Source organism: Myotis nattereri, assembly GCF_964212035.1.
Source record: "Myotis nattereri genome assembly, chromosome: 12".
Taxonomy (NCBI): Eukaryota; Metazoa; Chordata; class Mammalia; order Chiroptera; family Vespertilionidae; genus Myotis; species Myotis nattereri.
In genome coordinates, this window is record NC_138087.1 from 34,177,855 (window position 1) to 34,190,685 (window position 12,831).

The following is a 12,831-nucleotide window of genomic DNA, read 5'->3' on the forward strand; positions in this document are numbered from 1 at the left end:
TTAAATTCTGGCTTTATCATTTATCAGCTGCTTGATTCTGAATCCTAATTTCTTCTATAAAATGGTAAGTAACAACAGTGCTCTCATTGGGTTGATATGAGGATCAATGCACTAACATATATGAAAGTATCTTAAAGTGCCTGATATTAAATATTAATTTCCTATTTGTTCATGCAAAATCCAACTGCATTTGTATGCTACCCAAATATTCATATCACATGCACATAAGAAAAGCAGAAAAATGATCTCAAATTTTGTGGAAATATATCCTGATGATATCTGATGAACTCAATCTAGGATGTAAAAGTAAATCCTCAAGTTAAAAAGTTATAGTCTCTGATCTTAAAGAAAATGAAAGACAAACCAACTATCTCAACACAAAATCATAAAGTATCAAACACTTTATCAGAATTGACTCATACATAATCCAACATCACTTAATATTTGATTTTATTTCTAAATAAGCAAACAGTGATTTATATTGTAGTTATTTCATACTGTAGTCTTCTTTTACTTTAATAAATCAATTTTTAATTTAAAAAAGACTAACCTGGGTAATGTTTCCAAAAAGTTTCCATTTTTTGGTGAGTAAAGAGTAATGTGCAAAACCAAACTTGCCAACCACAGCAATATTCTGTCCAAGCTTATCAATCGCTGAAAACTGATTAAAGAAGAATAATTAAAAACTCTTCTTTACAAACCTATATTTGTTATTATATATAAAGAGCTTAGCATTGCACCAGGCAAACTGACTATTAATAAATGAAATGTAAAATTTAAAGATCTATGTATTTATATACAACTTACATTTAAGTAAATTATAGATGTTATACACTAACAATGTAAAAAGGATCAAGTATTAAAATCTTTACTTTTATTAATGCACTTAGTGAAAGGGTCAGTTCCCAGAATGCCTCTTAACAGCAAATGCTATCCAATGAAAGTTAACACCAACAAAGTAACTTACCCGTATAGGCCAATTGGTCTCTAGATAGGTGCTGGAAATCTAAAGAAAATAACACATTAGTTTGGTAAGATTTATGAAATGAATTTAAACCTTAAAGCATTAACGTTACAATATGAGATTCATTTTCTTATACAATGTTTAAAGAGTGTCCAAATATGGGTATACCTAGCAGAGTACTTGGCATTTACCATTTGTATACCAGCCAATATTTCACATCTTCTCTCTCAGTCATTTCATTCTATGTTTCTAGACACCAGGCTTTTCTTATCTTTTGACTCTACAGTTTTTGCTGGTTTTAAATATTCAATACTCAGCAAACATGGACTGACAAAAGATTTTTAGAGATGCACCCACAGGGCCGCCAAGCATTGTGTCGATGTTATCTACAGTTTGGGCTTGCTGGTCGGACCTGTCCTCAAAACAACCTTCCCTAATAAAATTAGAGCCCCTGCAAGAGTGCTGTTTTCATTATTTTTATATTTTTTCATTTCTGAATAAAAAAGCAATGCATGCTTATAAAAGAAATGCTCCTGTTATAGCACTGCTCAGGGCTAACCACTGGGTAGTTTTTACTCTATCTCTAAACCAACATCCATGTACATGTAATATTGTGTGTGAGCTACCATTTCTTATTGAGGTGTTCAACTTACTCATTTATAAGAACTTTTAGTATATTACCCATATTAACTCTTTATCTGCAACCTAAACAGTAAAAATGCCTCATGTTGTCTTTCTTACATCTGTGTACATGGGGTCTTTGTATCACTCCAATAAGAATTTTAAACTTAACGAATTCTCTATGAGCTATCAATGTAGATTAAGTAAATTATAGCTTTACAGAGACTGTGATGTTTTTCACTAGCCTACTGATTAAGACATTTTCATGAGCATGTGGTGAATAGTGGTGAAAATTAACAGAATGAGAGAACAAGGAAAGAATCTTCTGATCTTGGAAAAAGAGAACCTTCAATTTATTTAAATTTATATCCATTTTACTCAAAGAAAAAGTATTACATATTCAAAAAAAAGAAAGCCAAATTAAAAAGCCAAGAAAATGTCATCAATCCAGTGGGATTCTTTGCATGATATGAAGATAAAACGAAACCAAGTAAAAATAATATGCTGAAAACATCTGCATTAACGTGGACAAAGTTTATTTATAAAACCACTAGTTAGACTTCACTTGTTATTTAGTAAGCCAACCTATATTCTAAATAAATTACTAGCTGTTTGTACATTAGAAAAATTTAACTCCAGTGCTGGAATTAAAGATAACGGTGTCAGCCCTAACTGGTTTGGCTCAGTGGATAGAGAGTCGGCTTGCGGACTGAGGGGTCCCAGGTTCAATTCTGGTCAAGGGCATGTGCCTTGGTTGCGGGCACATCCCCAGTGGAGGGTGTGCAGGAGGCAGCTGACCGATGTTTCTCTCTCATCGATGTTTCTAGCTCTCTATTCCTCTCCCTTCCTCTCTGTGAAAAAATCAATGGAATATATTACAAAAAAAAAGAAAAAGAAAAAGGTGTCACAATATATGCTTGAAGAATGCTTAACTTGTATCTTAACGGATATGCCATACTATTCAGCCCAATAATAAAACTCACTTGATAGATGAAATTAGTTCAGAATAATGATAATCTAAGGTTATGAACAGGTGGCAAAATAAAAGATGAAAGTAGTTTTGTAGGAGGCTGTAAGCAAAATTCTTTTATTTTTTTTTTGGATGAAGAAAACAGTCACCTGAAGGATGTATCTGGAATATAACTGGGCCAGCCACCAATGACACTAAAAGGATCCCCTTCCCCAATATCTTGGTATTTCATAAACATTTATGAAATGTGTGGGTGGGTAGAGCGCGAGGTGGGTGCCAACACGAGGAGTTTCTAATCATGGAAACCTAGGTTAAATCTTTTATGATCACACTCTGATGAATATCTGTAAGAAACAGTTTATTCTTTGAAACCTCAAAAGTCTCTGGGGTGCCACAAATGGTTTATTTTCAAAACTCAAAGTGCTTTATTACTCATGTAGTTTTGTATCTGAAGATGTCATAAAATAATAAAAACTTTTATTTTTACCCCAGTAGGTCACCTTTACTGATCTGTGCCACCTGAACTTTGAGCTCTGCCCCTAATACTGAGAACAAAAAATGGCAGAAGTAAGGAAAAGCAGCAGCTAACAAAAACTGCAGAAACTCAGGTCAGGATTCCATACTCAGGCCCAAAGTCATGCCCGACCACTGAGAAACTGAGTGCTGGGGTACAGAATCTCTACTCCTAAATTCTTAGGATTCTCTTCAGTCTCAACCTAATTTTTTTCCCTTAAAGTCATTCTGCTAAAACCCTGTCTCCTGCCTAGACCCACTTCTGTCTGTAACTGGTGAGACTGTGAGAGCCCTCTTCCTAGAAGATTTGATCTGTGCCAACACCACACCTGGTACAGAGGAATGAGAGTAAATCATTTATAAATAAAATAGCCTTTAGAATCCTTGCTGCTGACATGCTTAACACATTGTAGGTGTTTATCTCCCACATTTCATGAAGCTTACTCTTTCCAAATAGTTAGCCAGGTTAACTAGAAAACCAACATTTCAGAACACTGGATGGTAATGATTCGTGCACCTTTCAGAAATAAACATTTATATTACACAAAATGCTGAGTATTAAAATAAATGGCAATCAAAGAAGGAACATACCCTAATACCACAAGCATACTGTTGTTATTTTTGTTTTTAATTTCATATTATTTGTGCTCCATCTGTCAACAAACTACTTTCAAATTTTTAAAAAATGTGTAGCTAGGGAAACTAAATTAAAACAAACAAACACCATCTCTACCAGCAACTACCAACCCTGCTTCTGATAAGTATCTGTGATGTTTTAGTTAAAGGAAAAAACATAACATAGAATCTTCTGATCAGGAAACTAACAAACACAAGGGAGAAAACTTAAACAAAACACCCAGTTATCTAGATGAGGAACAGACAGAGCAGCAGAATGAGCTGGAGCCTATTTGATGAACTCTAGCTGCACAAAAAGCATACAAACAAAGCCACTCTGATGGAGTAAGTGGGCATTTATCCTAGACAAGAGCATATGTTGAAGGGGAGAATGTTGTCTTGACCTCTGTTTCTTCAGAAAATCATTACTAATGGCTAAGGAGCTGAAAAGTAAAGCATGAAATTACATGAACGTTGTAAAACACCCCACCAAAACATCACCACGCTGCACTGACTCATGTAGCTGGAGTGCCAGCAAACAAAATACAGGGTAAATCCAAGTAAAAACATTGCCAAAAAGGCACATTCTAGGTTTTAGCTCAAGGTCAGCAACATATTACATGATTCAGTATTTAGTACCTAGGTTTTGAAATAGGTTAGACTATTACTTTAGCTTACATTATGGTAAGAACAAGTCTGACACTACTCTGCTGTGTGACCTTCGGCAACTCACCTAACTTCCCTGAGGCTCAGTTCCTCATGTATAAAATCCAGTTGGACTACATGATCTCTGAGGTCCTCCCAGCTCTAAAAATTCTATGAGTCCATTATAACTTAATTGTTGTGGGAGTACAACCCTGGCATTATTTTCATGAATTTTAAGGAACTGAAAGAAATTAGGTAAAGCTAGAGTTAAACGAGTTCATTTTTCCAAATACTATCGGTATCTGAAGAATAGAATGACAAGAATCTTGCTAGTACCTACTTCGTCTAAAGCTGTAAAATCAGTGTTAAAGGATTCTAATATGGGATACTTCATAGATGGTTAAGAATCACAGAATCACTGAATTTTTGAGCTGGAAGGAAATTCAATTTTTGTTATTGCCTGAGGGATTTTTGAGTTCCAGACCTACCTTCTTTGATCCTCTGCTCTACTTGGCTCTCTGGCAACACAGACCTGGCTAGGCAGAACTGGCATTGATGCTAGGTCAGTGTAGAATGAATAGTTCAAAGTATGGGGAAATGAAAATAGCAGAGAAATGGCTATAGGAGAGAAGGGAGCAGTGGAAAATTTTAGTCAAGGAAGTAGCTGATGCAGTTTTATTTAAAAATTGTTACTAATTATAAAATGGTATGCACATTGTTTGATTTTACTAATATAAGTTAAATACACTTTATATTTTAGTGTATACCACATGTCAATGTAGGAGATTTTCTTCCTTTAATTTTTCACCTAATGACCATTCTTCTGTCTCTCATTATCTCTATTCAGAGTCAACTGAAAGTGACATGGGAGCTGAAGTAAGCTAGTGAGGGAAGAGTACAGAATATAGAAGGCAAAGAACTGTGGAAAGAGAAACTGACTAAAACCATAATTCAAGAGTAGGCACTGATGTACCTAAGGCATTTTGATATCAAAAGGTGAAAGAACACTCTCAGGTCTGAAATTGTATATTAAAGTTTCTTTCAAGAAACTTCAATTTATTGATTAAACTAATTTTATTTGGTATCAAAATTCAAAATTTTCATATTAAATGCCAATTTATCAGAATTACTATAAGAAACTAATTTAAAGTTGTAGAATGAGTAAATAATTTGGAATAAGATTAAGTAATAACAAAATTAGTAACAATAAAGTTCTATACTGACCAGAAGTCTGCAAATTTGGTTTAAAGTCAAACAATTAAACTCAATATGTCCCAAGGACTACAAGGTCAGCTGCTGCACAGGGTACTAATCAATACTGTTAGTTTCCGTGAAATTACTACATTTTTGCCTATGCAAATTTACAGAGCTAAATTTATATCCCCCAAAAAGTTTGGAAGTAAAATAGTTTTGCTCAGTAAGAGGGCAAAACATAAACTTCCTATTTTTGAAACTGATTACTGTTAAAGGACTTAAAGAGGGTGGTAATATGCTCTATGTCAAGTGGAAAGAAAGGAAGCAGAAGACAAGAAAACAAGAACATGGAAAAGCAAAAGAGAGACATGACAGTCAAAAAGGTCAAAAAAGTTCTCAGTTTTCTAAAGCAACAGAGGAAATATTTAAAAATCTGCTCCAGGTGCTGTCTTACCAAGGATAAGTCAACAGCCAATGAAGACTTACTTGGACCACATGCCAATGTCGATGTCCGAGTAAAGTGCTTAAACTCTGAGACTCAAAACCGCCCTCTGCCAACGAGCTGGGCTTATAGTGAACTGAAGAACTCCTGGGGTTCTGAGTTTGTGAGGCCTCTCCACAGTTCAAGTACAATCGATCCTCCCCCTGAAGCAACACCTGCTCTTGGTTACTCTAGATGAGGGGGAAAAAAGGAAGCAGCAGGGCAAAGAAGGAAATAAAAACAACTCAGTATTAGGTAGGGGAAAGTAAGTAAGTACGTAAATTCAGTTTTATTACAGGAAATGTACCACATATCTTAATGGTCATTTTCCTCACAGAAGACACGACTACAAAATGATCTAATATACTATTATATTTCAATACTTGCTTCCCAGTGTAAATGAAAATTTTAAGTCCTTTTGTCATATAGATTCCAAAACATGCTCAGGTTTGCAACTGCTATAGCAGTATCTTTGATTACTACTCCAACATGGCAATGCTATGAGACTGTCCATCTGAAAACTAAACCTAACTACTCATTATCTAAGTTTATGAGTTAGTTTCATATAAAATGCCTCATGAACGGTGGTAAGAGAACATGTCTGGTTGAACAGCTTGTGTGTGTGCTCACTTGTGCCCACATGGCAGGAAGGGGTGGGTTGGGGATGGGGTAACATGATGCTGGAGGATCTTTAAGCCACAGGAGGAGGAAGGACAGGCTAAGTCCGTGGTCCTGGTTTGGAACAATTCAATGATCACTTGGTAAATGCTTGGTTAGTGCCAAGGACTGTGTCAAGTTCCGAGGATATTTAGACAAATAAGACAGCTTCTTTTCTTAATGATTATGCCCTGGTTTTCAATCAAAGACCAGTGTTCTCCAACACAGGCAAGATTCTTCACTGGCTATTCAAATCAGATTAGTGCCCCAGAGATCCTCACTGTCCCCTTGTAGTACAAATGTCTTGACATAAAGCTCAATGGTGCTTTTAAATTATTATTTGGGATGGGGAGAACAAGAAATACTCTGTTTTTCTGGGCATCCTTATTCTTCAACTATAGTAGTAAGATAAAAGATTCAGGCTATGTCCACATTCTTTGTACATGTATTGTAAATTTTAGCTGCACCAAATATTTTAAAACCCATTGGTGGCAGATATTTAGATATGCACTCCTAACATGTAATATATACTATTATTACATATTAACAATCCTATCTAATAAAAGAGAAACATGATAATTGGCGTACGACTGCTACCCTTCCCATTGGCTAATCAGCGAGATATGCAAACTAACTGCCAGCCAAGATGGCGGCTGGCAGCCAGGCAGCTTGAAACTAACATGAGGCTTGCTTGCTTCAGTGACGGAGGAAACCAATGTTCCCCGCCTGCCTTGCAGGCCTCTGAGCCTGCAGTTTGAAACATAGTTACAAATATAGAAGCTAAACAAAACCCCAGAAACCTGCTTTCATCCTGCCGGGATCTCAGAGCTGGAGTTGATACAGAGTTTCGATTATAGAACCTAAACAAACCAGATACCTGTTTTCAGGAGTGGAGGCCTAAGAGCTGGAGCCAGAGCTAAAGCTGGCCCAGAATAAAAAAAAAAAAAGAAAAAAAGGAGCAGTTGGGAGCTTTAGTCCCAGCCTGAAAACAGCCCTCAGCCCCTCACCCAGACAGGCCAGGCACCCCAGTGGGGACCCCCACCCTGATCCAGGACACCTTTCAGGGCAAACCAGCCAGCCCCCACCCATGCACCAAGCCTCTATTCTATATAGTAAAAGGGTAATATGCCTCCCAGCACCGGGATCAGCGGAGCCACGAGGCCTCCCGGAACCAGGATCAGCGTGACGGGGGCAGCGCCCAAACCCCCTGATCGCCCTGCGGCTCTGTGTGTGACAGGGGGCGGGGCCACAACCTCCCTATCTGCCCTGCTCTGTTCCTGACAGGGGAAGGCACCCCAACCCCCTGATCGGCCCTGCTCTGTGCCTGATAGGGGGAGCTCCCCAACCCCCTGATCGCCCTGCGGCTCTGTGTGTGACAGGGTGCTGCGCCCCAACCCCCCACCCCACGGGCCCTGCTCTGTGTGTGACAGGATAGAGCCATAACCTCCCCATCGGCCCTGCCCTGAGTGTGAGAGTGGTGGCGCCCCAACCCCCTGATCGGCCTTGCTCTGTGGGTGATAGAGGGCGGCGCCTCAAACCCCTGATCGGCCTTGCTCTGTGTGTGACAGGGGGCGGTGCCCCAACTCCCCTATCAGCCCTACTCTGTGAGTGACAGGGGGGAACTCCCCAACCCCCTGATCAGCCCTGCTCTGTGTGTGACAGGGTACGGAGCCCCAACCCCCGTTGGGCCCTGCTCTGTGCGTGACAGGGGGCAGCGCCCCAACCCCCTGATGGGTCCTGCTCTGTGCGTGACAGGGGGGAGCTCCCCAACTCCCTGATCGGCCCTGGTCTGTGCGTGACAGGGGGGAGCTCCCCAACCCCCTGATCGGCCCTGCTGTGTGACAGGGTACGGAGCCCCAACCCCCCTGTTGGGCCCTGCTCTGTGCGTGACAGGGGGCAGCGCCCCAACCCCGATTGGCCCTGTTCTGTGCGTGACAGGGGGTGGCGCCGCAACCTCCCCATCGACCCTGCCTTGAGTGTGACGGGGCAGTGCCCCAACGCCCCAATCGTCCCTACCCTGAGCGTGACTGAGGGTGGCATCGCAACCTCCCAATCCGCCCTGCTCTGTGCATGACAGGGGGCGGCGCCCCAACTCCCCAATCGGCCCTGCTCTGAGCCCGACCAGGGGCTGCACCTAGGGATTAGGCCTGCCCTCTGCCACCCAGGAGCAGGCCTAAGCCAGCAGGTCGTTATCTCCCAAGTGGTCCCAGACTGCGAGAGGACACAGGCCGGGCTGAGGGATGCCCCCCTCCCCACCGAGTGCACAAATTTTTGTGCACCGGGCCTCTAGTATATAATATTAATATATGTTATTTCAGACTGGTAAAACATGAAGAATTTACATTATAATTTGGGGGAATATTTCGCAAAACAGGTTCCTAGGCATCTTTTCTTCAATGTATTCCTTAACATTTCATAGTTACATAAGCTTGGGAACTGGTTTTTATACACCAGCTCCTGGACTTGCATAATGTCCACTAGCATGGAAAGGCCCTGGAGACCCACAATGAAGAAATCGCTACAGCTTTAACTCCCTTATTTCACACATAACATAACCTTTTCTTATCCTGTGTAATTGCTATGGATATTTCTCATAAAGCCTGCTGGAACACACTTTGGGAAATGCTACTGAGATAAAGACTAAATTTTATTCAAGTTATTTAAGTAAATCTGTAAACACTGCTTTTCCTCAAGTTGCTTGTGACCCTTTCTTTTAAAAAAACAACAGTAGCTCAAAAATAAAATTTTGGTGTAAATTTAATAGCAATTTAAAAAAACAATACAGAATCACAGAAAATATACAAAAGAAGATAATATGCCAATTTTAAGAGTATACTCAACACATGTGTGTCCTAGGAAAAGTCTGATTCTAATATGAAAGCCACTAAAAAAAAAAACACCACCCAAAAACAGTTATAATTAAATAAACTTACCATACAAGGGTTTACGGTGAGTGCACTCTTGATAAACTGAAACAGCAGAATGCCAGGCTGTTTAACTATACTCTTGGGCTCAGGCTCAATTTCAGTGTTTTGAGAGCCAAATCCGCTGATTACCCATAGGTGATAGCCTTCTGCACCCCAGCTCTGAGAGAGAGAGGAGGAGGAAGAAAGAGAAGGAAAACGGGGGAAAATCAAAACACTAAAAAGTTTGTTGTTCTTTCTTAGCTTCAAATATTCAAATTCTGAAATAACCAACAGCAGCATGGTTAATGACTTTTGAAGGTTAGAGAAACTATGACAAACAACCCAGACAAGAATCTGCATCCACTACAAATACCTACATCGACCACATGCCAGCTGTCTCAGTGGAAACCCCCCACCCTGCTCTCTACCTACAATAGTGAAAACACTACACATCAATCTTAACTCTTCTCCATTAATTTAACTGACTCTCAAATACAAAGACATTCCTTACAGAGGAAGACCCAGTTGCCTATCAGTGGTCGGCAAACTGCGGCTCGTGAGCCACATGAGGCTCTTTGGCCCCCTGAGTGTGGCTCTTCCACAAAATACCACGTGCAGGCACGCACTACAGTGCAATTGAAACTTCGTGGCCCATGCGCAGAAGTCGGTATTTTGTGGAAGAGCCACACTCAAGGGGCCAAACAGCCGCATGTGGCTCACGAGCCGCAGTTTGCCGACCACTGGCCTAGCTGAAGCTTGAGAAAAAAAAAAAAAAAAAAAAGGCACCCAAAACAGGTGCAGTTTGTATGGAGTAAAGAAGGATATGGAAGCAAGGTGGAGGGTTTTCACTCTACCTTGGCCAATCTATTTGGTTTTTCAGAGTATAAGTTTCTTCCTCTGTAAAATGGAAACGTTCAAATAAATTCTCCAGGCCCAGCAAATTGTAATATTCTATAAATTCCATGATAGTAAAAAACAACAACAACAAAAGAAAATCAGTGATTTCCAATCTGCAAGGCCAAGAAAACAGTAATGGTAAGTCCAAGAATTGTTACAAAATTTCAAAAGTGTAATAGTTTTGCTTTCCCGTGATAAAAGTTGCACAAGCTAACTAAAATGCTTATTAAGGTCTTAGTTTGTGACTGAAATAACTTAGTGAGGTTGATAACACTGGCTGTTGCATGCCATTCAGAAGCACTGACTGGCAGTTACAGAAATGGCATTTGTTCAAAACCTATTTTAAAATATGGAGGTAGGACTAGACATCAACTGGGGTTCTTGGTTGTGAAAGGTTAGGAACCACTATTCAAGTCCCATGGGGATTTTAATTATTAAAGAAACAGAAGGTCAGGAAACCTCTTCCCATGTAGAGCACTCATAGCACTAACATCACAGAGATGGTACGCAGAGGGACTGCAGTAAGACACTGCTTTTATGTAAAGACGGATTACACCTCACTGCTTTCTAAAGAAACACATGAAAATACTGTTGTGAAAGCAACTACAATTCTCTTGATACACATTTATGGAAAGTTCTAAAAATATGCTCAAATAATGCACAAGAGCATGTCCTCCAGGAAAAATAGTCAATGAGCATTTCATTTCATGTTAAAAGGAGGTCATGAGAAGTGGGTGCTAGTGAGCCACATAAGAAATGGAGGTATATTTAGGAAATAGAGTGGTCTCGTTTCACTATGGCACTATATTCTCAATGATGATGGGGCTTGCTAAGAAAAAACAAAATTGAATACTGAAAGTTGAACAGCTTCCTGATTAAAACAACAAACAAAACAACCTTTTTTTTTTTTTTTTTCAAAGCAAGAACTACATGAGAAGAGTTTGCTGAGACTAAAATAGCTTTGTAATTTTATCAGACCAATGTGAGGGGGAAAAAAGAAGAAAAATCCAAGTTTTCCACACTATATCAGTATTTCATAGACAGTACTTACCATAGAATTGATCTTAAGGGGATCTTTTTTGGTACCATCAGACCTATAACTAAAAGAGAATAGAAACTTAATTAAAAAGAGTCATCTAATTATATATAACTAGTGGCCGGGTGCACGAATTCATGCACATTGCAATTAATTAGAAGAAATATTTTAATATTGCTATTTGCTCTTTCTCTATAATAGAAATGTCAACCGAATTCACAATTGACAATGACAGATTGAAACACATGTGTGCGATTGGCACCAGCAAGAGCTTTATATGTATCGTGCATGCATGAATCAACTTAGACTTTTATATATATAGAATAAACTTGCTTAATTAGACCTGCTTTCTGATGTAGCTAAACATTTTCCAGCCCCAACTTCTCTTCCAGGTAACTGTCAGCAACACAGCAGTAAATATCAACATGAAACAGATTATTATTGCAGATCACGCAGGGAGAACAAAGGGTAAAATATTTAACTGCAGCAGTGCTTGACTATATTCTGTGCAGTGAGAAAACCTAGTCATTTTTAAGGTCCACCATTTCTTACTTCTTTCCAGTTGGGTCAAGTTTCTAAATTTTTTAAATCTCCGTTTTCCGGCTAATGAAAAGAAAATAGGATTCCACCAAGTCTCCAATCTACCTTCTCCAGGAATTCTGTGAGGATCAAATGAGATGAGGCATAGGAAAACGCCTCACAGACATTTGGTTAAAGTGTAAAATGTTTGCACTTGGCTATAAAGCAAGTCGTTTTCTTGGGCTGAAGAAATACTGGGCTTTGCTACGTGAAGTCATTACCCGGCACCCATAGTGACTGTTTCTGGGCTGGGCTGTGGTCCACATTTTGCGCCATGGGGTCTCAGCAGCATCGGCTGTGATTTGGTGGGGTGTCGCTCTGGGGTGGTGGTGGGGCCTGTGTCCGACTTGGGAGAAGCCGAATGTTGCTTTGTCAGTGCCAGGCCATGGTGCCGTTTCTGTGTAAATAACCCATGGTCGGAGGGATACTTAGCTTATTAACACACACACATACTAGAGGCCCGGTGCATGAAATTCATGGACTGGGGTGGGGGGGATTCCTCAGTCCGGCCTGTGCCCTCTCACAGCCCAGGACCCCTCGGGGGATGTCTGATTGTTGGTAACAGGCCTAAGCCGGCAGTCAGACATCCCTCTTGCAGTCCAGGACCCCTCACTCCTTACCACCCACCTGCTCGCTGCTCCTTACCGTTTGGCTTGCTGCTCCTTAGAGCTGCTGTGGAGGTGGGAGAGGCTCCCACTACCACCGCTGCACTCAGCAGCTGTGAGCCCAGCTTCTGGCTGAGTGGTACTCCCC

General features: G+C 40.2%; 1 protein-coding gene across 1 annotated transcript in view; it reads right to left on the reverse strand.

Annotated features, from left to right (window-relative positions):
• RIC1 (RIC1 homolog, RAB6A GEF complex partner 1) overlaps window positions 1-12,831 on the reverse strand; it is a gene marked incomplete at its 5' end in the record, with an annotated part of 87,627 nt that overhangs the window by 20,051 nt on the left and 54,745 nt on the right. The window contains 5 exons of the mRNA XM_081103128.1: window positions 551-661; window positions 968-1,006; window positions 6,009-6,194; window positions 9,594-9,746; window positions 11,515-11,563. Of these exons, the coding sequence (XP_080959254.1) occupies window positions 551-661; window positions 968-1,006; window positions 6,009-6,194; window positions 9,594-9,746; window positions 11,515-11,563 (538 nt within the window). The remainder of the gene's footprint in view (window positions 1-550; window positions 662-967; window positions 1,007-6,008; window positions 6,195-9,593; window positions 9,747-11,514; window positions 11,564-12,831) is intronic.